Source organism: Ornithodoros turicata, chromosome 3, assembly GCF_037126465.1.
Source record: "Ornithodoros turicata isolate Travis chromosome 3, ASM3712646v1, whole genome shotgun sequence".
In the NCBI taxonomy this organism is placed as follows: Eukaryota; Metazoa; Arthropoda; class Arachnida; order Ixodida; family Argasidae; genus Ornithodoros; species Ornithodoros turicata.
In genome coordinates, this window is record NC_088203.1 from 69,896,471 (window position 1) to 69,923,870 (window position 27,400).

Genomic DNA, 27,400 nt, shown 5'->3' on the forward strand with positions numbered 1-27,400 from the left:
CATTGTTAGTTATGCGCAGTTATCAGCGAGCCCTGCAATCTTCTACTCTAAAACCAGAGGTGATGTTAAAAATATGTAACAAAGAGACAGCACAAAGTAGTTGTACTACCCACACCATTGCTGGTAGTTTTCAGGAAAATGGTTTCAAGTGGAAAGAACTTATGGTCGTACTTGGGGCCCAAACATGGGTCTGAGCTGCGTTAGCGCAGAATATTACTACGATGGACAAGGAAAGTTCTCCACAGTCAACAGTGCCCTTCTACCAAAGTAAGTCTCCCTCAGGGTCCTAAGAGCTTCCACACTTACTTAGGTATCTTACTTATATTGAAACTTGTGGGTCATACGTGACTCAACAGAAGATTTCTGGTTACACAGCACAAATGCATAGTGGGTCCCACCTCATAGAACAAAAATGTAATGTCTAGGAAATGCCTTAAACCTTTTACTGTGGTTATCTTCTGACAAATTCATTTCTATTTTCTTATGCGGCATAATCATGTATGTTTTAGGAGATACAAAACCATACTTTGCTAACACAAATGCAGTACATAGCCAGAAAAATATTTTGGGAAGGGCTCTATGGACACGAGGAAACCTGATACAGCTCCCTTCACCCTAGCACTTTTGCCATTAGATCTCAATGGAAACTTTACATGAGGAGGAGGATTTCACCATCGGTTTCCCTCTCCCAGATTCACTAGGGATGGGTGTTTCAAACCCCTGAAACTCCCTTGGCTGCACGAAAAAGTTGAGAAAAACCTGAGCACGAAAAAGATGGTTTGAGTACACTCTCAGAGCCTTATTTGTGAAGGTGACATGATGGTACAACTATGGAAAAAGTTAACTAGAAACGAAGTCCAAAGCTTTATTACGTACGTGCATTTAATGTCGCTCGCTCCGTCTCTTGTGAACAACAGATTGCAGTTGTACAAATTAATGCTGTCTCGTATAGATTACGGGCAACAATTGAAGGATGTTGAAGAAAAGGCATTGGCAGTTGGATTCAGCTACAACGTTATTGGCAACATGGTTGGAATGTAGTTTATGTCAGTTACAAGTACACTTGCACAACCTGTAGATATAACTGAAGATGAGTAGCAGTTACTTGAGGCACATTTAAGAGCTCGTGTCTATTCCCTTAGAACCCTGACATCCCCAAGAGTTGTATAACGTGTCCTTATAGTATCCTATGCCCTTTATTATAGTGGACACTTCAACAGGATCTTGGGAGAACTGACAGTGCGCAACAACACTGAGCCAGCTAAAATGACGATGCAATTCCTCGCAAGCAGTAAGTTCCACTTTTGCCACAACGTAGAAGCTACTAAAATACTGCCTCTGTTTCAGACCCAGAGAAACGTCCCTTCTGGGTGTTGTATGCTGATTATGACACCTGCGCCATTATTTATCGCTGCATGCAGCGTATCGTGTATCACACAAGTGAGTCTCAATCACTTACAACTGGCCATGTGAGAAAGACTCGACAATTTGTGGCTTTACATTGTGAGACAACTCTGATCACGATAGACGCCAGCGCACCATGTTAACGTCCCTCGTGGAAGATGACGTGTTGACCCTGTTGCTGACGTCCTCAGTCGGGATCGAACACGCGACCTTGGGATCAGTAGGCGGATATGCTACCAACTGTTCCACCGTGGCTGGTGTGAGAAGGATTAATTACCAGTATCGATACAAGGACGTTCATGAGCACTTGAGAACCACTTAATTTTGTGCACTCACAATTTATGAGTCTTCTACTGACTAATCAGGATGAAATGTGTGTTAGGAACAGTGCTATTGGCATCTCTGGAGTGTTCCAAGACAGATAAAGTACATTTTTGTAACTATATTCGCAGAATGTCAGTAGCCAGTGTGAACTCTTACAGCGAGACCTAAATTTACTCTACCAGGATTTGATGTAACATCTTGTCGCACAACAAAAAGTGTGCAAGATGTAAGAGGTAGATTTTATTTAGGCAGTACTCGGAAGAGGAAAAATTATTTGCTACGAGGGTTGTTCTGAAAGCAATGCCTGTTCGCCATTTTCTCAGAAACTGCTCACTGAAATGTGATTTTCCTTACAATTCCAAATAGAGCAACTCTTTCTCAGTGGCTTACATCATCGCTGTCACTCTAAATCAGTCGGGACCATGGCCGCAAAGGAGAAACAAAGGGCTGTCAGTGTGTTTTTGACAAAAGAGGGGTGTACTGCTGCAGACATCCACCGAAGACTCCAAAATGTGTATGGTACTGAGACAATTGATGTGAGCAATATGCGAAGATGGGCGACAAAGTTTAAAGAAGGTAAAACAAGCATTGAAGACAAACCACGTAGTGGGAGGCCATCAACAGCAGCCACCGATCAGATGATCAGCTGCGGATCAGATGAGGGTGGATGAAACGATTCACAAAGACCGGCAGATCAGTGTCTGAGAAATCGCTCGAGAACTTGATTATGGTCATAGCGCCGCCTACACGATGATCGACAACCTGGGATTCTGGAAAGTTTGTGCCAAGTGGGCTCCTCATCAATTAACAGCTGATTTGAAAGAGAGGAGAAGTGAGGTGTCTTCGGACCTCCTGGCAGCATTTGAAGCCCACGAGGACACCTTTTTAAAGAATGTCTGCACTGTAGATGAGATCTGGGCATATCTTTATGACCATGAGACGAAGAATCAGTCGATGGAGTGGCGACATCCCACCTCTCCTAGACTACTAATTTTTTCTTCGTTTTTCAGTGCAGAGTGTTCTCCAAAGAATAAACTGAGTTCCTGTGAAAGAACGATGAGCGTAGGTAAACTTACAGGGCAAGCGTGAGGGCTCCGTTCCGCACACCTTTGAAAAATCCTTCCCCTCGTGAAAAGAGCACATCGCAGAACGAAAGGACGTCGTGACGTATGCTACTCCCCTCACATGACTGGTGACGTACAGTGGCACAGCTCAAGCATGTATAAGCAGTGCGTGAGCTGAGAAGAAAAAAAACAAAGAAACAAGGCACGGAGCCTTCACCACGTCACGAGAGCATCGTGTCGGCCGTCCACAGCTGCTTTCTCAGACCGTTTTTTGTAAATTCCATTGCACTGCTATAACGCACCACCGAGCGAAAATATTTTGCATGGTGGCTCCTGGTGAACACTTGACAGATGAGGCAGGATTTCGAGTGGTGTTAAATGTCACCTCATTGCTCCTTTAAGAAACTTCGTACAGCCATCCGCTAGAAAAGACCAGAGAACCAGCTGAATGGAATCCAGTTGCACCACGATAATGCACGCCCACGCGCTTCTTTTGCAACATCGCAGGCTCTTGCGCAAATGAGATGGTCAGTGGTGCCACATACTCCATACAGGCCCGATCTGGCACCCTCGGACTTTCAACTATTCACGAGGATGAAGGATAGCTTATGGGGACGACAGTTCTCGGGTACAGAGGAGATGAAAGCGGCAATTCGAACCTGGGTAAAGGGGTGTCCCAAAGACTTTTTCCAACACGGCTTTGAGCGGTGGGTTGAGAGCAGAGCTGTCCCGAGGCGAGTTTGCCCCGGAGCAGAGTAAACATGCAGCCCCCCTCCCCTCTCTCACTGCTGTCGGAAGCTCTGTAAACAAAGAAAAGAAAGTGCTCATTTGGACTGCCAAGATCGTAAATTCAAATTCTATTCATTTCCACTATACACACGTCCAGCCAACCTGCCATGGCCTGCCCCTCTCGCCCCCCATTGGAACGCCTCTTGTTGAGAGGTATCGCAAATGCATTGCGGCTAATTGAGACATTATTGAGTAATAGCAGCTTGCAGAGGAAGAGTTACTCTATAAAATGAATGATGATCCACATGTCTCGTGTTTTCAATATACAGGAGTTATGCCCCAACAGGCATTACTTTCAAAACAACTTGGGGGTTTTACATTATGCATAAACCCTCGTATGTTTTGTGGTGTGCCTGAGCAGTAACAATTAACTATGTACTTTGCCAGTAAACAGGTTGTGATAAAATGCCATAAAATTACCGCACAATTTCTCATTACAGTGTACTCTTGGATTCTGTGTCGCAACCATGGAGTCTCTGAACTTCAACTCGCCACGCTCAAATCTTATGTGCAACAGTGGACAGAAATCCAGCCACGCTTTTTCCGGAAAACAGACTGCAAGTGATCCCGAGAAATTGGACCATGTCACCGTTAATGTACTGCTTGGCTTTGTGACATCAACAATTTGCACGGTGCTGTAGCACATATGGGAGGCTTTGCAAAACAAAAGACACCTCAGGGAAACTATGCAAATTCTCGTCTGTTAAAACAAGTTTGCCACTGCTTACAAAAAGATTAACTATTCCTGAAAGCTTATTTAATAATTTCAGAAATGTGTGAAAAAAATCTTCAGCACAGCTCACAGTTCAGTTGTGACCATAGGTTGTGGTGGGAATGTTGTATCCCACTGTTGAGGCCTCCATATAATATCATTTTTGTTGACATTCTTTACGTGTAAAACGTCTATGTCGGTCATAAAATACGTTGTTTTTACGAGGCTACGAAAGACACAAAACAAAACGACAATATCGGAAAATGATAGGCGGAATGACAAAATGATGAAGATCACTGATGCAAACGGGAGCAAACAATGTGCTTTCTGTGACTTCAAATCATTGTAAGGCCCATGCAGAAGGCATTCCCTATACAACGCTTTAACTGCCTGGGATTTTTCAGATGCATCAAAATATGTCATAAAACATAATAAGAAGAATATTACTTCTGATCCCTCAAAACCAATACAAACCTACGCAAAGATATAAGAAATAAGGACACCTTTTTAAAGAATGTCTGCACTGTAGATGAGATCTGGGCATATCTTTATGACCATGAGACGAAGAATCAGTCGATGGAGTGGCGACATCCCACCTCTCCTAGACTACTAATTTTTTCTTCGTTTTTCAGTGCAGAGTGTTCTCCAAAGAATAAACTGAGTTCCTGTGAAAGAACGATGAGCGTAGGTAAACTTACAGGGCAAGCGTGAGGGCTCCGTTCCGCACACCTTTGAAAAATCCTTCCCCTCGTGAAAAGACCACATCGCAGAACGAAAGGACGTCGTGACGTATGCTACTCCCCTCACATGACCGGTGATGTACAGTGGCACAGCTCAAGCATGTATAAGCAGTGCGTGAGCTGAGAAGAAAAAAAAACAAAGAAACAAGGCACGGAGCCTTCTATGGACCTTACTATTTAAATTATTGGACCTTATCGTTTAAAGCTTCGATAAAGTTTGCAACAACTCTATGAAAAAGTTACTTCCTCCCCATGTTGCCAGCCTTGACCCATCTGCATATCCCAAGCCAGCCCAGGCAATATTATATAAGCTGCATCACAAGACCAACATTGAGACTAACACAGACTCAGAGTTGAAAAATGATGATTATTCTTCATTCATCAAAAATTCCTGTACAAATGGCCATCGCAACAACAAAATATAATTGAGCATAGGGGTGGGATGTAAAAATTACAGTGCAGTGTACCCCCCACTTGTCAGCCCTTTCTGTTCGTCCACTAGCACCGCCAATCGGTCAAAGAAGATTTTGTGTGGTGCCACCCTCCTACAGGTTGAGAAACAAATAATTAAAGATGGCTTCTGATGACTTTGCAAGACACATGCATGGTTTACTTTACAGTTTGATTGTTATACCACGTTTGGTATGTCAAATTACTCCATCGGAGTTAATGAATGGCAGTTTTCCAAGAAGTGTCGATACTGTACAGTACTATACATGAGAATGCAAATAAGGGTGCATTCACACACATTATTTTCAACAAGGTCACTACCATCAATGTACAATCATTCTTCCCCACAGCAACCTGCACAGGTGGCATTCTGAATGCTGTCCAAACACCGGGTACCGTAGCTATACAAAGCACAACTACACTGTTCACAACACCTGGAATGGTGCATGAAGATAAAGCAACACCTGGAAATAGAAGGGATCTGTCTTGAGAAGCAATATTATACAGACTCTCTTTCAAATAACAGTACTTTTCTTTTGTACTTTCAGGGTCATCTCCATTTCACGTGTGTCTTTCGCCAGTGAACTATAATGAAGACGTCTGCCAATCCCCTTCTTACAAATACTGTTACTCATGTAATGCGACCCTTCAGAGTATACCCTAGTTGCTTTTCATACAACAACTCACTGATCGGATTCTAACAAACAATGTGCAGAGAAAAATGCAATGCAAGTAAAATGTACTTGGGTCCACTTCCCTCCCAAAACACAGTGATAAGCAAGCGTTCTGGTGTCTCGCATACGAGGTCACATAATATCTATCATGTAATCAATTTCATAGCTGACCTACCATACTTTGAACCTGCGGCTTTGCCTGAATATCCTCAGAGAGCACAATAAAAGGGCTGGCTGCCCTCTGATACGAAGAGCAATGCTACGTATTACTCATGTGCTGGCACACGTGTGGTTTAACTAAAACAATGAACATTGAGGTTAGCCTGACCAGTTTGACCAACGCTTGTCAGTACATATTTTCCCTTTCATTACCCTCCCCATGTACATACTGACGCTTTGCATGAAATCCCACTGAACAAATGTACCAGGTGACTCTCTGTACAGAAGAGTGCTTATTTTCCTTATTTTTTAAATTATGTCAAATGCCATCATAGGTGCTGATCTTTATGTCACCGTAGTGAGTGATGCTACATGCTGACCATCTGTCAGTGACAGGGAAAACACAATTCTCTGAGCACAGTTGCCAGCTCTTGAAACATGCCAACAAGAGGTCATGTACCTTCTTGGAACTTGTTACCTCTGTATTGCTGTCATGGTATAGTTCAAAGCACTCGAGGGGGCATATCCTTTTACGCAACTGGGGCAGGATGTTTCTATGGCCCATTCACATAGCATGTGGGGATGCTGTGTGCACAGCGTGTGAAGTTCCATTTGTGAAGTTCCATTGCTTCGCCAATTTTTTGACGCTCAACAGAACAGTTCTTAGTACTTGTTGGGTATTTCAAAACGTCTAATCTTGGGGCAATGTAAAAAGAGATGTACAGACTATGGACCTTACATCTTCAATATTTGAAGTACTACTTACAAATAATAACAGCAATAACACTGCTAAGTACAAAACATACATCTTTCCGTGCACTTTGCTTCTTCACACTCAGTCATTGCAAGAGCATCAGCATGATTTCTTGTTGCCCGAATTAATATATATGTATATTTTAAATATCCCGTCTTCAATTCTCGTAAATCCCATCTGGCTTTCACGAGTGTTCATGTCGCAAGTACAATGTGATGCAAGATTTTATCGGAACAATCTTATTTTGGGAATAAAGGTACCAGACCACACCACGTTGATCACAACATTTTGTGCATCCTCTCATGGGTCACACCTCTGTATGACCAAACTTACAACAGTCATCACACTGTGGCACCACACCACTGTGGCAAGTATGCAAATACAATACCATCCTCACATGCACTGGAAAGCATTGGACTGTTAGAAAAATTTGTGTCCCACATGCCAAAAATTTTGAGAAACAGCTTTCTGAGGCATAAATTGAAAGGTGAACAAGTACAGGTTTCTGAAGCAAAAATGTCATAAGCAAGTTGTAAATTTTGTTTCACATACACTTGGTCTTACTACAACATTTTCACTGTCTTCCATGAGGCCTTCAAGAATGGTGTGCAGGCTCATCCCATAGCATGTGCTAAATAAAAAAATATCTTTATAACATTGATATCCAAACTGCAACCAGGAGTCAATGTCAATGTCATTTCAAGGGAAATTTATCCCTAGTTTTCCTTCGCAGCATCTCAGCCCTAATCTCGGACCGTGACCCTATGTCATTTTGACTTAACCATGACGTAAAAGATGAGTTTCAAAGCTTAAAAGTAATGCAGCGAAAGCGGGTCAATTACTTTGAGTGGCGACGGGTTTAGTGATGAGTCTGCATGGGCATTTCGATTTATGGTGTTGTATAAAGTCTGCATGTGCTCGTCACAACAAAAAATTCATATCTTTCTTCGTTTTTGTTTAATAATGATAGAAAGCATCGCTGCACAATGCGCTTCACTGCGTAACACAGTTTCTCTGCACGGATCGCTCTTCATCTGTGTGATTTGGCGGACATTTTGAGTTTGAACATCGGCTCCTCGTAGCACGTGCAATGCTTGGCTGGTGTTCATCGTGCGTCTCTTTTTGTCTGGCCCTTTATTTCCTCCTTAGAAGCGCACTAATACGGGTCCTAAGGAAGTCCCCTGCTTCTAGTCTATCTGATTGTAGACATAAGCCTGGGTGCATCCCCTGGATGACCGTGCATACATATTGGTGTAACCTCTTTCTCGATGTCACTGTTTTTTTCCTTTCTTTTGTTTTGCTTGGCAAAAATAATTTCGGCAGAACGATGAGCTGAAAGACAAATATACTAGTAATAATAAATATTGAAGGGTGCTTGCGTTGAAGTTGTTCTCTAAGGCGTTAGGATTGAAAACCCGATTGCAGAACGAAAATGGATATGTCGTTGATTGAATCGCCGGGTTTACTAAAATGTCGAGACACTAGCAGATTAGGTTTCTTTGAGACGTCGGATGTGTGGTTATTGAATTGGATTTTGAAGGATGTAGCTGTTCGACAGATATATTGGGCCTCACACTCATTGCATTGAATGAGATAAAGAACGTTAGAGGAGTTACAGTTAAATGGGCCATTAATTTTTGTGCGATAGTTAGAATTTGTGCTTTCTACTATCATAGCAGTTTGCATTAATTTACAAATCTATGCCTTGGCTGTACCGTTGGCTTAGATTACGGTCAGTCAAAAGCTGTGCATGACTAACAGGCCAGTGCAACAACCACATTAACTGACTGTGAAATATCCTAGTCTAAGAAGTCACCAGCAAGAATGCGGATGCAAAGCCAGATTCAATTTTACAGTTGCACGTGCGTCCATACAGCAGAAATGACATATAATATTCTCTTATTTTTTACCTGTCATTTGTATTGACCTTTGCATGGAGAGCTGCAGTGTATGAAAACCAGTGCAAGCATAAAAGGATGGCTCACATGAAGCTTCTATGTGAAATCAGAACTGAATGAGTCCCTTGCTTCCACTCTCAAGTATTACAGCATCTTTCCAGCATCATCTGAGGATGGCACAATTCCTTCTCATTTTACCAACGTATCTGCTTAATTTTACATATACTTTATGGTATTTATCCCGTTTTTGCAGTATAATACGCTTCCCCAGAGCTAAGAACAGTCTGCACCACATGAGGGAGATGACTGACACACACACACTAAGGTTTGGCAAAAGGTTCATGCTGAACGAACACAATTTAAAGGGGAAGAAACAAACAGCGTGTGCTTGTGGCAAGACAAAGGGCTTAAAAACTGTACAGTGTCTCCACAATGAGGAGCAACTCCCTTGCATTACAACATCTGCAATTCCCATAATGCAAAGATGGTGAAGTATTTGTACACATCTTAAAGAAGAAAAATATGTATCTCACATGGTGGTGTGCATGGGATGGCATTCAAGAAGGATGAAGTTGGAAAGAATGCTCATACGCTCTCTCCATCTCTGTCCTGCATGATAGTGTTTGTCATTCAGGCTTTCAAAACCTGTCATTATTGCCAACTTTGGACAAGTCACAGTTGGTGCCTGTCTCTTCACAATACTACAGTGTCTTCTGGGGAAGATTTCATTGAGCGCAGACTTTGTGCTCACTTTGGCTTCTGAAGCAGCATTTCTACATGGACAAATATTGTTTCATCACCATCTAGCATAATCACTAGTGACGCAGTGCACACTGAATGGTTCTCTGAGAGTGCACCTTTAGGGGACTGCAAGACAAGCCTGTTTGTGATATCGATCTCATGCAGCATGTTCCATCCTGATCTTCACAATGCAAGACAGCAAGCTCAGATAATGCATCCTTCAAATGTGCCCTCAAGCAAAGCTCAGATGCAATGAGGAAAAAGTCAAAACGTAACCTTCAAGATCTCATATTGCGTCACACAGAATATCACAAAACGCTTCTTATTCTATTCACATCTAAGATAAAACCTGGTGCCTGTGCATGACAGAGATCCAGAAAAGTTTGAGATGAAGGGACCCAAAGATGAGCATACAGCTGCACAAGACAGGTATTACAAAACACCGTACTTGTCAGACATGCGTAGATTTAATATACTAAAGCCATTAAGTACTTAAGGAGATCAGCGTCACACAACTGAGTTAAATGCTGGGTGTCAAAGCAATGAAAGATCTTACAACCCAAATTAAACACTAAATTGTGAAAGCCTCAACGTTACATGGTGGGTGGTAACATGGCCGACAAATGTCCCGTCAAATGTATTTTATGCTGATCAGTATGATTTTCCTTTCTTTCTCCTTCTATTCTTTTTGACGACTCTACCGTCTGCTGCACTGATATGATATCAAACTATCCACGTAGCATACCGCTTTCCAGCTCAGTCCCTCATTGGATGGAGATGTCGTCGTTATTGAAATGAGCAACGAAAACAAGTTTCGTTTGGGTGCAATATTTTGCATACTCTCCCGATTCATTGATGCTCTAACAGCTTGTTAAGTGGCACCAGTAATTTTGCACAGAGTTACGCGACTGGGTGCGGTAAGTGGGAGGTTGCATGCCGTCAAGTGCTTCAGCCTCCTAGCATATTTTAAATAGGAACTGCCAGCAGCAGCAGAAGATGGAGAGAGCGATGCTATTGTGACCCTCGCTCAGTCGTGGCGGTCCTCCCTCGCCGTACCATCCTGGTGCTTTTCAGGCTCGTTCGTCCCCGTTGTCGGGGAAGTGACACTTCCACCCTCTTCTTCTTCTTCTTCTGCGGGGGGCCAGAGGCGTGGCGACCACTACGACCGGTCGAGGCGGAAAGCTTCCTCCGCGGCTGGGTCGCTGATGACCGCCATGTCTGGGTCCGTCAGGATTTGCAGTCCATCAAGGTCGATTGGGTCAAGCCCCGCACGAAGGGCCTCTTCTGCTGAGAAGAGGTCACTGGAGTCGAAGGCTGATAACTGGGCCAGGGCTGAATGGGACACAAGGTCGCATTTAGCCAGGTCTTGCGCTTTCAGCAGTGCGGCCTCACTCACACCAGGGCCTGTACAACATATTATGTACTTTCAGAATGCAACCCCACTGTGTGAGAGGTTCTTTAGATGTACTGCTGCACTAACAATGAATTACAAAATAGTATAACGCAAAGCATTTACACCTTCACCAGAAACGAATGATAGCTAGTAACAACCACATAAAAGACACACAAAAGCACTACCAGCAGGAGCATACATATAATTTGCACACAATTTCACTTTGAGTCTGTAGCAGCGGATGTTTATCCTCAATATCTACAGGTTTTGCCGCCGTTATTAATCCTCATGCCATAACCTTTCCTGGTCCTTATGCCATAACATTTAATCCTTATAACATGACATTTAAACCTTTTGCCATCAGAATTAATCCTCCTTTCATTATTCTCATTGAATTCTCATTTAACATCATTTAATTCATTTGTCACGCAATTTAATCCACTTTGATATGAAAATCACTTGACTGTGACTATAGGTGGGTTACGTGACTTTTTTTGGAGTATTTTGGAACTACTCCCGTGTATATTAACCCATGGTTTTCACTAAAAATGTGGGATTCTGCACTGTAATGGGATACTGTGGGACTGTCTATCTGGATTACGATATTGTGGGACTATTCCCATGTCTATGGGTATTACCCATGGTTTTCATTAAAAATGCAGGTTTTTTGCACAGTAACGAGATACTGTGGGACTACCTACTATACAGTACTATGCACTATAGCATACACTGCTGTGTACCACATCATACTTCTATCATACACATCATACATCATACTATAATATACTGTATTGTTGTGCGACATAGCTGTTTACAAAGTGACACATGCAAAATGCCATGAAGGTCATAATCAGTCAAACACTGAGCTAGAAATGGTATCAGTAAGAATGGAACAGAACACCTGTTTATATGAATCTTTCATTGGGTGTTTTACATATCTTTTAAGTATGTTCGTTGCACTTCGTGAAAGAGTTGCCAGGCGCTCCGTCGGAGCCTAACACGACGTCACAGTTCTCAAAAACAAAAACTGATTTTCTCTAGCTTTTGCATCATGTACAGCCAAAATATTTTGCAGGAATGTAAAGTGAGACAAGAAGATTTCAGTAACATAACTTTCGTAGGATTCTGCAGACATGAGATTTGGTCCGTAGTGGCACGTTAAAGGGAGATTTAGGAACGATCGGAGAAAAAATTGCTGCACATCATAGTTGGTGCATACCATCCACATATCCTGTCATAAACCTTGTTTCTTCCTCATGTGACGAATTATGCCTCAAATCAGAAAGGAATCAAACTGAAACAGGAACGTGGAGAGGAAGTCGCGGACATTTCTCCCTCCCAAGGCCATTGCATTGAAGTCAGTCTGTATGCAGCGCACAAGTAGTATAGCATGCTGGTCACAGCCGCTGTGTTACATTCCCACAATAACACAATGGACAAAGATTTGGGATCAGAATGCTGAGACAGTTATGGAAAGAAACAGGGTTTAGTCAGCTTCCACAAGTCACGAAGCAGCACAGGAATGGTGTGACTACTGCACGGCGATAACTGGCCGACCAGAGAAAGAAAGCAGAAGCACCTCCATCTACGCACGCTGGTCAAAGATAGCCTTTCTCAAATCTCAAAAGTCGCTTTTATGATTCCCCCTTCGTTTTCAAGTGAGATATTTCACAACTGTGTTCTGTTCGTGTAAATGATTGTGGGAATACCACAATCTTGAAATCCATTTGGTTGCGAAGTCTCCCTTTAACACTATGCCATCTTTTTAGTTATTTCCGTGCTCAATTTGTCCACTGTGCTTTCACACGGTCATAGTGATGTCATGTGACACCTGAGACAAGTTATGGCAAAATAGCATGGAAACACGACGATGGTTTAAAGATCCAAAAATGGAGTGACAGTGATCGGACCTGCGTCTTCCATCCTGTCATGTTCCTAATCCTTCTGGTGGGGGAGATCTTATCTCTATCACTTTACTATTGCCATAACAGGCAGGCGACAAACTCATAAGCAGCTTCACCAAAGAAACACATGTCAGGAAAGGGTTTTCCAACAGCAGGATATCCAGCTTAGCGTATCCAGATATAATCCAATACAGTTTGATTGTTATACCAGGTTTGGTATGTCAAATTACTCCATCGGAGTTAATGAATGCACAACTACACTGCTCACAACACCTGGAATGGTGCATGAAGATAAAGCACAGCCTTTCCTTTCCAACACCGTAATCCAGATAGACAATCTCACGCATCCCACTGCAATGCAAAAACTCGAATTTTTAATGAAAGCCATGGGTAATACCCGTATACAGTCAACCCTCGATTTATGAACCTTCGATTTATGAATTCCCTCGTTTTATGAACACGAGCACGGGGAACCAAACTTTTTCCATTCATTTTTCCCTCGTTTTATGAACCTCAATATTCGAATAATGAACGGAATTTCCGGGAACCAACTAGGAGTTGCCCAGCATTTTTGCCCTCAATTTATGAACGGATCGTTGCGAGGTCAACAGAAACCTTCAAAGGGATAATTCCGTGGTCTTATGAATGACGCCTGAACGGACAAAACGTTTTCCAGGTATTGCACCCTCGGTTCTTAACCCCTCGAAATCCGAACAACAAACGGGTTTTCCGGGGTCGCACAAGGTGTGACCAAGTGTTCCTGACCTCAGTTGATGAATAAGGTGGTCGCTGTCACCCGGAGATTAATAAACGGAGGTTAAAAATCCCGGAGGAAATCCGAGACCAGTCGAGTGCGAATGTGGTGACATCTCTTCTTTCCAAGATTGACACAGCGGAAGGCATGGTCCAAAGCACAATTAAACAATTTAGTATTGCATAATAAACAGAGTGTGAATGCGCTAACGTCTGTTCTTTGCGAGATTGATACAGCAGAAGGCATGGTCAAAAGCAAAATTACACAATATATGGCATTATAAACACAATCCCAACTCGGAAATACTGTTCCATTTGCTCGATAGTACCCAGTTAACTGAATTTTCGATTTATGAATCCCTCGATTTATGAACGATTTTTCGGGGAACCGAGGGTGTTCATAAATCGAGGGTTGACTGTACATGGGAATATAGTCCCAAAATACTCCAAAAATGTCACGTAACCCACGTATAGTCATGGTCAAGTGATTTTCATATCAAAGTGGATTAAATTGCGTGACAAATGGATTAAATGATGTGAAATGAGGATGAAAAATCATGAAAGGAAGATTAATTCTGATGGCAAAATGATTAAATGTCACAGTGTAAGGATTAAATGTTATGGCGTAAGCATATTTGTCGTGGTACGAGGAAATAAATGTAATGGCACAATGATTAATAATGGTGGTGGAACCCGCAGTATGAGCTTACTGACGTACAATCAGTGCCAAAATGCTAAGCTGCCTAAAAATTGAGGTGTAGGTAACACACTGAAAAGTAGTTTTCTGTGGGTTCTGGGGGCAACACCAGAAAGGCAGTCAAAGAGAAAACAGTGAGCATCAGCAACAGGACTACAATGCACACCTCTTTATTACGGGTTAACTGAGCTACCTTATCTTGCTCACTCTGACGTTCATACATTCAAGGCAAGAGGAATGCAATGGAGAGAATGAAAATGTGGTGAGGTGAGGTGAACAGGGGAGAATGTGGTGAGGGTGAGACAAACAACATTCAGTCAATATAGGGCCCTCGATAAGTTAATGAGAAGGCCGCGTCAGCGGTGGCTTTTATTTATCGGGATGTTTAAATGGGATGCTATAAATACAAACTGGACAGTAATACCCAACCAACGTACGTGCAAGAGACAAGTGAGCACCGACAACACACAGCATGTACAGCTTGGGACAAAAGTTTATGGAACACCGGGGTATCGCATTTCTCCAATGGAGCGACAACCTAGCAGCAAAGAGGAGTGGACATACATATTGAGAGATGGATAGAATAGCCTGCCACCCGTTTCCTATTCGATCGCTTCATGATAGCTAGCAGAGAAGCGCTCCGATGAAGACATACGCAGGTGCCGTGTTCCGTAAACTTTTGTCCCAAGCTGTACCACTGCATAACAAGATTTTCGTAGCACACTGCGCAGATCATTACTCACTTGCATGCAGCATTTTCAAGCTCCCCCTATTCTGTCGCTAATGCGAGTGCAGATGCCATGCATCGTAACTAATTTTCGAAACGAATCTTGCCACTGATGGTGGTAGTACTTATAGCCTTTCAGAGCCATTTATTAGGAGAGTTTGCCCATTGGGAGGAGCCTGTCTCAAAGTGCGCCATTTGACATCACATGATGGGTGGCACCAAGGCCAGTGGCACCATTTTGGATCAGAGCTATCGCCTTGAAATCCTCCGTGCTACCGTGACTCAGCTTTCATCTCGGCCAAGTGGGCAGAACAATGATGGCAGCCCCCCATCTCCGAGTGGCAAAAGATCACAGAATGGCCAAACTCTCCTCATAAATGGCTCTGTAGCCTCTTATCTTATCTTTATCTCTTAGCTGTAAATTGCTGAACAGGAATTAGTTAACAAACAGGGCTGGGGTATGCTGTTTTCCACAGATGTAGCAGAATTTACTGAAAGAGTGTGCATTGTTTATTGATGGATGATACTGTAACCTGTTTTTCTTAGAGCAGTGGTTCTCAACTTGTGTTATTCGAGGGAACCCGTGATCGTGACAGCACGAACTCAAGGAACCTACTACACTGGGGCAACTGTGTAGAAGTGGGTGAGGCCAACTAGATGTCGTACAACTAGCAAATTTTTGTTCTGTATAACCGATTATTTAATCGTTTAATTATAATTTATGTAACTGTTTTATTGTTTCATCGCAAGATGTCGCTTGAGGTTTGCCGGTTCACTCAACTGCTTCACAATACTTCCCCACGGATAACGCATTGTGGGTTGCCACTGATGCTCGTAAATCCCAAGTCCACGTAGGCAGGAGACTAGCTCTGAAGTTTCTCCAAAGTAGTTTCGGCTTTCCAGGTGCTTGTAATGCTTTTGAAGCACAAGAGAAAAGCAAAAGTGTGGTGCTGAGAAATTGTCAGGTTGAGTTGAGGGTTGTGCTAACGGATGAAGATGACAGATGCTAGTTCTACCCTTGATGTCAATCCCAATGTCAACAATCATGTGTCAAGCACGGTCCAATAACAAGGCTGTCCGAGAGCGAGCCTTGGTAGGCGGTCACGTTACACTCACGGGTGCTGAACAGTATCCAGTTCGTGGAACTTCAGGACAAGGCTCATGGAACCCCGGTTGAGAAACACTGCCTTAGAGTTTTGAATATGCCTTTCCTCACACCAGAAGCACATTAACGATGGTGTGACAGAACCTTTTGCTGTGTGATGGTGTTATCCATGTGCGTGTCGAAGAGCAGATTATGGAGCAGTTATCAGGAAAATAGTTTTCCCCACATGCTAGTAATTTATCGCTCCCTCCTATACCATACTTCTGCTAAAATTTTGGGCGCCCATTAGGATTGTAGGCACGTATGTGCTGAAGACAACACGCATTTGCAAAACAATGACAGAAAGCTAGAGTAAAAGCACTCACCACTGCATTGAAATTGAAACTGGTCATGTGGCCAATGTGGGTCTGTCAAAGAAAAATATTTTCTACTATCCTAAGTCGTGGAATGATGCTATGTACTTTGTCACAAAGCCTAGTTTGCATCTTGATGCAACTGAAATTATATTTGAGCCCCTTTATACCACTACCAAAGGGTACACGAAACACAAAGTTATGTCTATGTATTAAACCACTAAATCGTACACAGCATTAACAAAATTGCAATATTATAAAAGCAGAAATGGAAAGGAAAAAATTAATGTGAGGACTAGCATAATTTTCAGTTGTTTTGCATTCAAGGCATATTACTTCGATCATTTTCAGTTCATCCTATGACAAAAAGAAGTCTGCACTGAGCTAAGGCTCAAGTTTGGTGATTATGTAAATTTTGTGCGGTGCCATTGTGGAACAAGGAATACGTTCACCATGTAACTCTGTGGCATCAGAGTCATCCTGACTTCCACAATTTTTTAGTCTGTCCACTTCCCATTTACTGCGGAAGTGCTACAGCACCTGCGTGTTGTAGTTGCCATGTTGCACATCATGTCCGCAAACAACCACAAATTCACACGACATATGGATGCCACATGTTGTCATGTTCGTCTTACAAAGTTAGGTGTTCTCTCAATAATTATTGTAGTTTTCAAACAATATCATTAAAATCTGTCTAAAATTATTTAAGTATTATTAATTTTTATTTTTCTAGATTATATTTAATTTTTATCTGATTTATATTATATTTCTGATTTTTATTTTATACAAATTATATTCAATTTAAGTTCAAGTTTGAAAAAATTTGTTGTCAGCGGTTTATTGTGTTGTGCTGTCTGTAAATAACACTGAATACAAAAGTGCCAAAACATTTTTGAAGCACTTGGAAGATGGTTGATGACATCATGTTACAGTAAGCATCCTAATATATATTTTGTAAGCAAATCATAAACACATTACACATTTTTTTGGTATATACAGAGCTTGGCAGGTTCCTATGAAACAGTATGTGGGACAGTGCCAAGGGAATCTGAAGAATGACAGTATGTCATGACTGATAAAATAGCATAACTAGATGGTGGACGAAATCCATGATGAAACAAGCCTAAGCAACGGGCAACACGAATTACACGAAAATACACAACAAAGTTCGAATCAGCAAAACATTTTTACTTTACACAGAACCACAATTGGATACAGACAGTACCCAGAAATCTCTGTGGGAATTTGAGGAGGAAAACTCATTTCCAGACAGAATTCAAGAAAACGACACAATCTAAGCAGCTTCAAAAAGCTTCAAGGATGGGTGCGCTACCACTGATGCCTCGGTAATAGAATCTCCAACTCATTGAATGGCCAAGAAGCTTTTTGAAGCTGCTTAGGTTGCGTTGGTTTCCTGAATTTTGTCTGGAAATGCATTTTCCTCTTCAAATTCCCATGGCCATTTGTGGGTAGTGTCTGTACATATAATTGTGGTTGTGTGTGAACTAAAAAAAGTCTCCATTTATCCCGCTGGGAAGCCCATCGTTATGGCTACAGTGACCCACGAATGGCCACAGCCAAAAGGTGGAGTAAAGTGTGTGGGAAAGTAATGACATACCCATGATGAAACAAGCCTAAGCAATTGGCAACACGAATTAGTAGACGAAAATGCACAACGAAGCTCAAACCAGTGATTTGCTGGTTTGAGCTTCGTTGTGCATTGCCACGCTTGCATCTTGGTGCTTATGAGCGTAGCCCTCACAAACTATATGTTTTCAGTCTGCCCATAACACAGACTCGAACGCATGTCCATCACACAACTTTCTCCTATGGGTATGCAGAGATTGACATTACTTGTGGAGAAATATCGTATATGTAGGGTTTGACTCTTTCAGGCTAAACGCCTTTCCCGTACTCAGCAGCAAAGAATTGGGTGCTATTTTCAAATCTATAACTAGGGCCTGACTTTTTCGGGTTTTATTTTTGGCCAAATTCGGGGGGTAAATATCGGGTGATATTTTTCATTTGAAAATTCGGGTGTATTCGGGTTAAATCCCGTTACGGCATATTCTGTTGTCAGGAATTCGGGTGTATTCAGGTGAATTTTTTTTGTTTAATAAAAATTTGTCTTAACATGGAACTAATGTTTAGCAACGTTATCAAACTTTATTTTAATGCACGCTTATGAGTGTGCCACGCGACCCGGATGTTTTCGGGTAGATTCGGGTTAAACCCGAATTTTACAGACTTCGTTCGGGGGGTAAATATCGGGCGGATACGGGTTTAACCCTAAAAAGTCAGGCCCTATCTATAACACGTGGTGAGATTGGGTGTTATTGGGTTATTATTTGTTCCCTTTTGTCCAATAAGCCACGCACAGTTAAGGTTTATTCACACATGCGTTTCTTGAGGCGGCGCCGTACCCTCTGAGACCAGTGGCGGATCCAGGGGGGGATCGCCCCCCCAAAAAAACATCAGTTTATACATTGAACTTCCCTCACCCCCTCCCCCACTACGTGCTCGGACAAAGAAACCGCCCCCCCCCCCTCCAACCGAGGGTCTGGATCCGCCCCTGTCTGAGACGCAAGCCGTATCCAGACAGCTTTCAAGAAGCGATTGAGCTTCACAGCACTGTTCCACAAATGCTTTTTCATTCAGCCAATCGGAGTGCTCGGAGGGGTGGAAGTGGCTTCCTTTTGGTGCCTGCGGGCCTCCCGATACCGCACTGGGATCTTTTGTCCTTTGTCTGTTTGTTTGTCTGTCTCTCTTTCTCTGTGTGTGTGTGTGTGTGGGGGGGGGGGGGGTGATACAGTGTGAGTAAATTTATTGTCACCAATAGATGTTTGTGGTTTGAGCTGCCAATGATGAGCTATGAATCTGTGCAAAAAACAGAATCGGCGAAAATAAATAGGACTTGTACACGACCGTGTGCTGGTCGTCGGTAGGTAAACATGTGTCTCTCTTCTTCTGCAATTCTTTCTCTGCATCTGTGTTATATTGTGCCACGCCTGTTGTTCCAACGATTGATGATGCCATGTTGATAAATTTGGAGGAAGAGCACTGCAAGTGTCAGTACGATCTTGACGTATGCAACAACAACAACTGGCTATGTGTGACAGGTCCTTCTCGGTGGTGCTGCGAATGCTGAGGCGGCACCGCTTTTTGAAGCGCATGTGTGAACGAGCCTTCAAAGCGCATACTATATCTGCACGATTGCAAGACGAGTTTTTTTTCCAAAATATAGAATGCAAAAAAATCAGAGTCGTTTTGGAATCGAAACCACGCAAGCACATCACTTAGTGAAAGAGGTTGGTTGTATCGCATTTGAGGCTTCATCATTTGTGACAGTTGCGAGATGATTCATAAGGCTGAGTAGTACGTGCTTTCCAGTCGCGTATCGCTTTCCACGAGCTCTGCCACACATCAGCAAGTCTCTTATTATGGCTGAAGTTGTCTCGATATGTTCCCTCCACGTGTTCTGGTTGCTCTCTTCATAAACCAGTGTGATGTCACACAGCTCCCCAGTTTATTGTTGCAAGGGCAAGCAGGTTAAAATATCAAAAACAGAGATAAGATGATGAGGTCCAGGGCCGTCTAAACCCTTTCATCTTATCTCCTCCACCACGAGAGGGAGAGTCATTGCTTGCATTGCATAACATGATATAAGAGAACCAGACATGGAACCAGAAGACTGGGGCGTACGCGTCATGGGGGAGCAAACGCCGTAGCCTCCTCGGCTCGCTTGTATAATCTGTGATAATGCTTTGTTACCATCCGAACTGTAACTGGGAAGAATAGGCATTCCGTTTGGGACCGGAAAAGAATTCGTATCACCGAAATTCTACTAAAGTTATCAGCAAACAGTTTTTCTTGTTTTGACGGTTTCAGAGTGGGGGTCGTATTAGAATCGGGGTCATTTTGAATTTGTGCAAATACGGTGTGTATATTGGTCACACCTAAGTGCCTCGTAATTTATGGTGACAAGCACCACCTGTTGTAACATTAAATGTGCTTCGGATACTTTATTGTTGCACTCAAATATATAATATTTACATGAGACATGCATACAAACTGCTACCATGGTCCCTCAATACTCTTTCTGGTCAGGAAACTCTGTTCCAATACAATAAACAAGGTCACTTAGGGACCATAGTTCCCGCTTGAGGGGAATCACGTCGTTCGGGGGAGACATCCTCGTGGAGCCGACAATGTTTTCATAGCACTTGCCTGTTTTCAGCGAAGACTGGAGGGACGTTATTTTTACTTGCCTTTTCTTTTTCCAGATTACTCGTTATCTTTGGAGGTTCATTTCAGTTCAGACTTGGAGCAGAAAAAATTAACACTCGTACCGGCTCAATGTGGTTTGAATCGGTAAAACTCGGTTCAATGAACCTAAATTTTGGGCTACTGACTGAGCACAGGTTGCAACTTTCGTTGTCATTTTTTTCTGATGCTCTAAATTTTAATTGAACGTGATTACAAGATGATTTAAGCAGGGTTAAAAACATAAAATAAAATTCCCTGTTACTAAAATGTGTCATGATAGCATATTCCAAACAAAAAATTGGCTAACAAGATACACGTGTCAAATTCAGCGGCGAATAAGTCATTGCTTTGTAGATAGCCTCGGCATACGAGGTAGATTAGTTTCAGGATATTCCACTGAACAGAATATCTGAAATGGTGGAATGGTACATAGAATTTTGCTTGGAAAGGACCAAATGTTTTCATAACTCAGAAAGAAATGTCGGAGTTGCCCAAAAATTACATTTACTAGAACAATGTGGTGCTATCTGATGACAAATAAATAAGAGCTGGAACAAGAGAAGAAGGGGAAAAGGCAGAAAATATCTTCAGTGATCCTTGCCTTTTGCTTGCAATTCAGAATGAAGATAGAGAGAAAGAGAAAAAGAAGAGTCATTTCTTTAAGGAACTATGCACGATCATGAATGAGCTCTAGGGTTACTAGTTTTTATAGCAAAGTCTTATTTTGTTGATAAACACGGTGTCTACCAGCCAGCACATTCCAAATTCCCTGACTTTTCCAGGTTTGAGGTGTGATGCTTACTTTGTCCACACCACCAGCTGCCAGTACAGCATCATGAACCACTCTCTGTGCAACATGTCCAAACACCTCCAGCTACACTTTGCAAGCCATACGCGCAGGCACCGGCAGACACCAAAGTCTCCCCCCAAGCGACCGATGCGCTGCCACACGTCACCTGGGAACCCTACGGGAACATTTTGCCTGAGTTTCCTGACCAGAAAGAGTAGTGAGGGACCGTGCTGCTACTAAATAGTGCACATGATACCTGGTACAACCTGATACATGACTGGAATTCGGGGAGAAATCGGGTCTAGCTAGCACTGGTCCTAAACTGATTCGTGAGGAATCAAGTATAACCCTCATAAGTCAGACCATACGTATATGGTCACTCCACATAGGGTTGCCTCTCAGACGGACAAGCACACAAAACAAGTAATTATGTAAGCTTGGCATATTTTGCTGAGGCTCCATTTGTACTACTGACCAGCCCAGCCCCTTAACCTCTCATTTGATTCCTTGAAACCCAAGAAGCAGAGTCAGAGTTGTGCATGTGTAATTCAGGTGCAGGGTCAATTTCTACTTTGCAACATTCCTTTCGCTTTTCTTTTTTCTTCTTCTCGCATTAGAAAAAAGTAGCAGAATGTCAAGAGCAACCTGAACTGTGGCAAAAGTGAAGCTCACCTGTGAGAATAATATCGGGGATGCTCGTCGGCGTCTGAGGCGTCGTACTGTGATCTGAAGAGGTCTTGTTTTGGAGGTCCCTGTTGTAGTAGTCTCTTCCCAATGAATCTGTGAAAAACATGCCACCAGGATTGTTCTGTACCGGAGAGGTGTTGCTGCTATTATCTGGCAGCTGAAACAGGATTGAATTACTTTTAATAAATTGGCATATTGATGTCAAGTCACATTTTTCACTGTTCTATTTGCACGTTAAGCATAATGAGTCTCAAAACGAAAAGGATAACCTGGACCAAGCTCTGCTTGAAATAGCAACTTTTTTTCTATGTTCTTTCAATAGCAGGTGTAGAAGGAACAACACAATGAACAATTGAACAAGGAACATGAACTTTGAACATGAACAAGGGACAACAATTACAATGAAATTTGAAAGTTTCCGTGAGACTTTGCTATAACAAGGTTTGACTTTACTCCTAAAACTATGTTTCAGTATGTTTCAGCACGATGCATGTTTCAGTAAATGAGCCCTACACGGATCCAGTAATTTTGCACAGAGCAGTGGCACCCATGGAGCACAACCATACAATAAGTAGGAGAGTCAAAAGGCCAGCTCTGTAGATTGTGTGCAAGTGGATTGCTAAGGTGTAGTGCCTGGGGTAATTCCATTTTAAATCGACCAAGGTCCGCCGATGACATTTTTTGATTTCAGTGAAAAAAAACATACGTTGGAAACGACCTTGAGTGAAGACGAAAGCCCGTTCCGGGAGCTTCCTACGATCATGAAAGAACTGATGTTCTGAGGCTGGAACAACATAGACGGGACAAATACCTACAAAGCCTCAATATGCCTAAGAAATTAACGATGAAAGATGAAAGTCACTGAAAAGGTTAGCTAGCTGTAGGACTCGAACCCACATCTTCTGGATTGCCGGTCCAGGGCTCTACCAATTGAGCTAAGCTAACACGCCTTCTCAGCGACTTCCAGGGTGCGTCATCTGAAGGGACAAACCAGCCACTCTCTCTCTCACTCATCCTCCTTTCACTCTTACATTTTTGCTCACTCATACACACATTCATACGACGGGATCGATGCAGGCGGCAACTGTTGAACATGAAAGAACTGATGTTCTGAGGCTGGAACAACATAGAAGGGACAAATACCTACAACTACCTATTTATATACAACGTCGTGTTAATGAGGGGTTACTGTACATGTACATCTTGAGGAAGGGTTCTGCTTATGGCAGGAAACATAGAAGAAGAAAGTGGAATTTTTTTACTAAGTGCAATCTGTGGAAGAGCGCCAGAAAAGTGACAATGACGAAACATGCCAGTTTACATGGTTCTGCCAGACAGAAAATGTGGCAAATGCTGTCTTTAGAGGACGTGGCAAAAGGCACAGTTTGGAACCTGACTCAAGATGATCATTCTAGAGTAAATAGAACTGTACATAGCCAACACTGAAAGAACTGCACTGCACTACTAAAGATGACGTTATCCGTAGCAATGCTCAACCTAAAGATGCTCGCATATTCTTGACATTATATCTAACCCTTAAAAGATGTATTGAAAGAAGAGTACTATACAGGGTGTCCTTTTTTTTTTTTATACAGATGTTTCATAAAAAAACTATAACAGCTATAGACATCCTGTTTTCACTTCTATCATCTCTGGGCCGGTGTACGTTCTTGGCCATCTGTTGCTCAACCGTTGAATGACAAATTACCTAAAAATCCTTAATTAATTTTTTAATTATAAAAGCTACGAAGTTGTCCTAATGAGAACATCTCTTCCCTTCGGTCACCTGATATCATAGCCCTTTTCAGAACAAAAATACGTTCAATAGATCGTCAGCAAAAAATTCGTGAAGGAACACCATTTTTTCTTTATTTTGTTCATTGCGCATCTTCAGACACGTGTCTTTCCTAGAGCACAAGAGCACACTATCGCCTCTGTGTCCTGCAAAAAGATTAAAAGAAAACAGAAAATGCAACCCAAGATAAGGGCAGTTTCGATAGCGTCACCCAATACATTTGTTTTGTTTCCGCAAGTTAAAGCTCATCTTCGACGCATGAGGCGACACTGTGCACCTTCACCCTCTCACATTGGAGGTGAAGGAAAGACGCGTCTCTGAAGATGCGCCCAATGAACAAAATAAGGAAAAAATATTGTTCCTTCACAAATTTTTTGCGGACGATCTATCACACAGACTTCTGTTCTGAAAACAGCTACGATAACAGGTGACCGAAGGGAACAGATGTTCTCATTGGGACAACTTTGTAGTTTCTATAATTAAACAGTTAATTAACGATTTTTAGGTAATTAGTCATTCGACGGTTGAGCAACAGATGGCCAAGAACGTCCGCCGGCCCAGAGATAATAGAAGTGAAAATGGGATGCCTATAGCTCTTACAGCTTTTTTATGAAAAATCTGTATCGGAAAAAAAAGACACATTTGTCTGTGTTATACTCGTATGTGGAAAAGTTTGTTTCACTGCAGCAGGTATTAGGAAAACACTGAGAGCTCCTACAGCACCTGGGGCAGTTTGAGTGGGCACAGCAATACTCAAGGAATTCACACCCACCTGAAAGGCCCTGTCCTGGTAGTCAATGTTAAAGTGTTTCTGCATTGGGGGAGCTGTATTAGGGGGCACATAGTACGCAGAAGGAGAACGCTCGCCAAAGGAGCACATTCCTGGTGCAGACGTTGGAGATGCAGGGGCGCTGCTGCAGGACTGCTCGATATGGCCGCTCTGCCCACGATATGAATGCTGCTGCGGACTCTGAGGTGCCATTTGCTGGGAAAGGTAATAATGCCACGTTTAGTATGTCCAGGCCAACAGCATTCACGAAGAGTCTGTTGTCGTGGCAAGGTGTGTCATGGCAGACATGGCAGCGAAGGGCGGCGATGCCATCTCTGTACAAGCATCCTCGAAGCGGAAGCAGTTTATGCACGAACGCACAGCAGAACGCACTAGTTCAGAAAAGACTAACTGACTTCTTTGTGCGCAGATAAATACGTTCTGTGAGTGCACTACTAACAATTTGAGTGGTCTCTCCCTTTTCGGCTCTTATGGTTATTGCCAGGCGGACGGAGCAAAGCGGAAATGTAAACAAACAAGATGGCGGACATCCTCTTTAATGAAGTAACCTTTACTATGAATTTTTTTCGCGGTCCCCTGAGCATCGTTCTAAAGGTGTTTGACTGTATATTGTGGTGCGAACGCGAAGCAGACAAGCCTGGCTCATGTCATCATGATGTTACACCGCTGGGGCATCCTTAGCTGCAGAGGGAGTGCCAATCTTCAAAACTCCTTTATTTAATCTGTAAGCTGTTTTTGGAAAAGAAACTTGGCCAAGTAGACTGTGACCCCATGCCGAACATTACCCCACTGGTCTCATACGCACGTTTCTGGATGCGATTAACATCCTCTACGACAGCAAAACACAAATAAACAATCTAACGAAGCTTGTCTGAAGATAATAAAAAACCTACAGGTTTGCCCACTCATTTTAATCCACTGGTCACTTACTTTAATCTAGGCACTCCCCATTCAATACAAATGTCATTAACTTTAATCCAAATGCTATCCAATTTAATTTTAAAATATTAATTAATAAATAAAAATAATTTAATTTTACATTCCTCAAGCTGAAGGTTTTTTTGCACTATGAATGTTCACCAGCTAGCCGCCATCCTCTCGGTTATCTCATGTGACAATAACTGTATAATGTAATTCAGTTTATCATGACTGAAACCTCATGCAAATATCAGCATTCCAGTCATTACGTCTTTTCATGGCTACTGCTGATTTAAACGTTGTAACAGGGTTATCCGTGACTACTATCAGTTATTATGACTTCATGACTATTTTCATAATTTGTGCCACAACTTGCCTTTCTGTGACTAACCCTGGCTGAAACAGTGTCATGTGGTGTTTCGTGACTACTGCGGTCATTAGAACATTTCATGGCTATTTTCAAAGACTATTCTCTAGAGAGCTGGCCTCAGATTTTTCCCTCTCCCTCGCGCACCCCGCCCACCCGGAGCGCGCCAATGGGAGGACGCGTGGGCGTCGTCGGCTGAGTGACATCTAGGGGCAGAGGTTCGAACGTAGACGGGGACGTGCATTTGGCGATGCTACATCCACTGGGTCATTCCATCCACCACGGCCCTGAGTTGGCCCGTGAGATGGCGCTGCTCAATCTGTGAACGCAGCGCATTCCTTGGGACCGCGAAAATGGCCGGCGATAAGTACTGAGTCATGATCCCATTTCTGTCTCTCTCTTTTTTTTCTTCTTCTTCTTCTGTTTTCGTGGAATGAATTGACGGATTTTGACAGCTCCTGTGTTCGCTTGTTTTTTATTTTAATAAGCGTTTCATGATCGGCATCCTTAATGCCCGCATTTGTTTGTTTTTGCTTTTAATGAACGTTTTATGATGGCTTGTTTTTGCTTTTAATAAACGGTTTATGATAGGCGTCATTCAAAGATGCCCGCGTTTGTTTCTTTTTGCTTTTAATGAACGTTTTATGATGGCTTGATTCATTACCTGTTGTTGCGCGCGGACTATGAACATATCTGTGGCAAGTTTTCGGCGTCTTTGAGCGATGACCGCGTTTGTTTGTTTGTTCGTTTGTTTTTGCTTTTAATGAACGTTTTATGATGGCTTGATTCATTACCTGTTGTTGCGCGCGGACTATGAACATATCTGTGGCAAGTTTTCGGCGTCTTTGAGCGATGACCGCGTTTGTTTGTTTGTTCGTTTGTTTTTGCTTTTAATGAACGTTTTATGATGGCCTGATTCATTGCCTGTTAGGTGCGGACTTCGAATGGTGCGTTTGCGGCATCCTTGGGCGATGCGCGCGTTTGTTTGTTTTATTAAATATATGGAACACGTGTTGTTAGAGTGATCTTCATAAGACGTCCGCGGAATCGTTGCGCCCGTGTTTGGGTGATAGTAGGACGTTCTTTGGCGTGTGTGTGTGTGTGTGCCTTCCCTTTTATTGAGCATGTCATGCGATTCGTGTGCGA

General features: G+C 42.6%; 1 protein-coding gene, 1 long non-coding RNA gene and 1 other non-coding gene across 5 annotated transcripts in view; 1 reads left to right on the plus strand and 2 right to left on the minus strand.

Moving 5' to 3' along the window:
- The first annotated feature begins 1,205 nt into the window (after positions 1-1,205).
- On the plus strand, positions 1,206-4,073 carry LOC135387272 (uncharacterized). The gene is made up of 3 exons (XR_010420998.1): positions 1,206-1,291; positions 1,348-1,440; positions 4,022-4,073. It is a non-coding gene; the product is annotated as an uncharacterized LOC135387272 (long non-coding RNA).
- A 1,307-nt stretch (positions 4,074-5,380) lies between these two features.
- LOC135388584 (CREB-regulated transcription coactivator 1-like) overlaps positions 5,381-27,400 on the minus strand; it is an 80,864-nt gene continuing 58,844 nt past the window's right edge. For 2 of the 3 annotated variants that reach the window (XM_064618208.1, XM_064618206.1), the window contains exons 13-16: positions 24,952-25,164; positions 22,370-22,541; positions 16,654-16,695; positions 5,381-11,113 (exon numbers count right to left, since the gene is read on the minus strand). In XM_064618208.1, coding sequence (XP_064474278.1) covers positions 10,869-11,113; positions 16,654-16,695; positions 22,370-22,541; positions 24,952-25,164 — 672 coding nt within the window. In that variant the 3' untranslated portion in view covers positions 5,381-10,868. The remainder of the gene's footprint in view (positions 11,114-16,653; positions 16,696-22,369; positions 22,542-24,951; positions 25,165-27,400) is intronic. The other variant, XM_064618207.1, reaches the window with a different exon arrangement.
- On the minus strand, positions 23,257-23,329 carry Trnaa-ggc (transfer RNA alanine (anticodon GGC)). Its single transcript has one exon. It is a non-coding gene; the product is annotated as a tRNA-Ala (tRNA).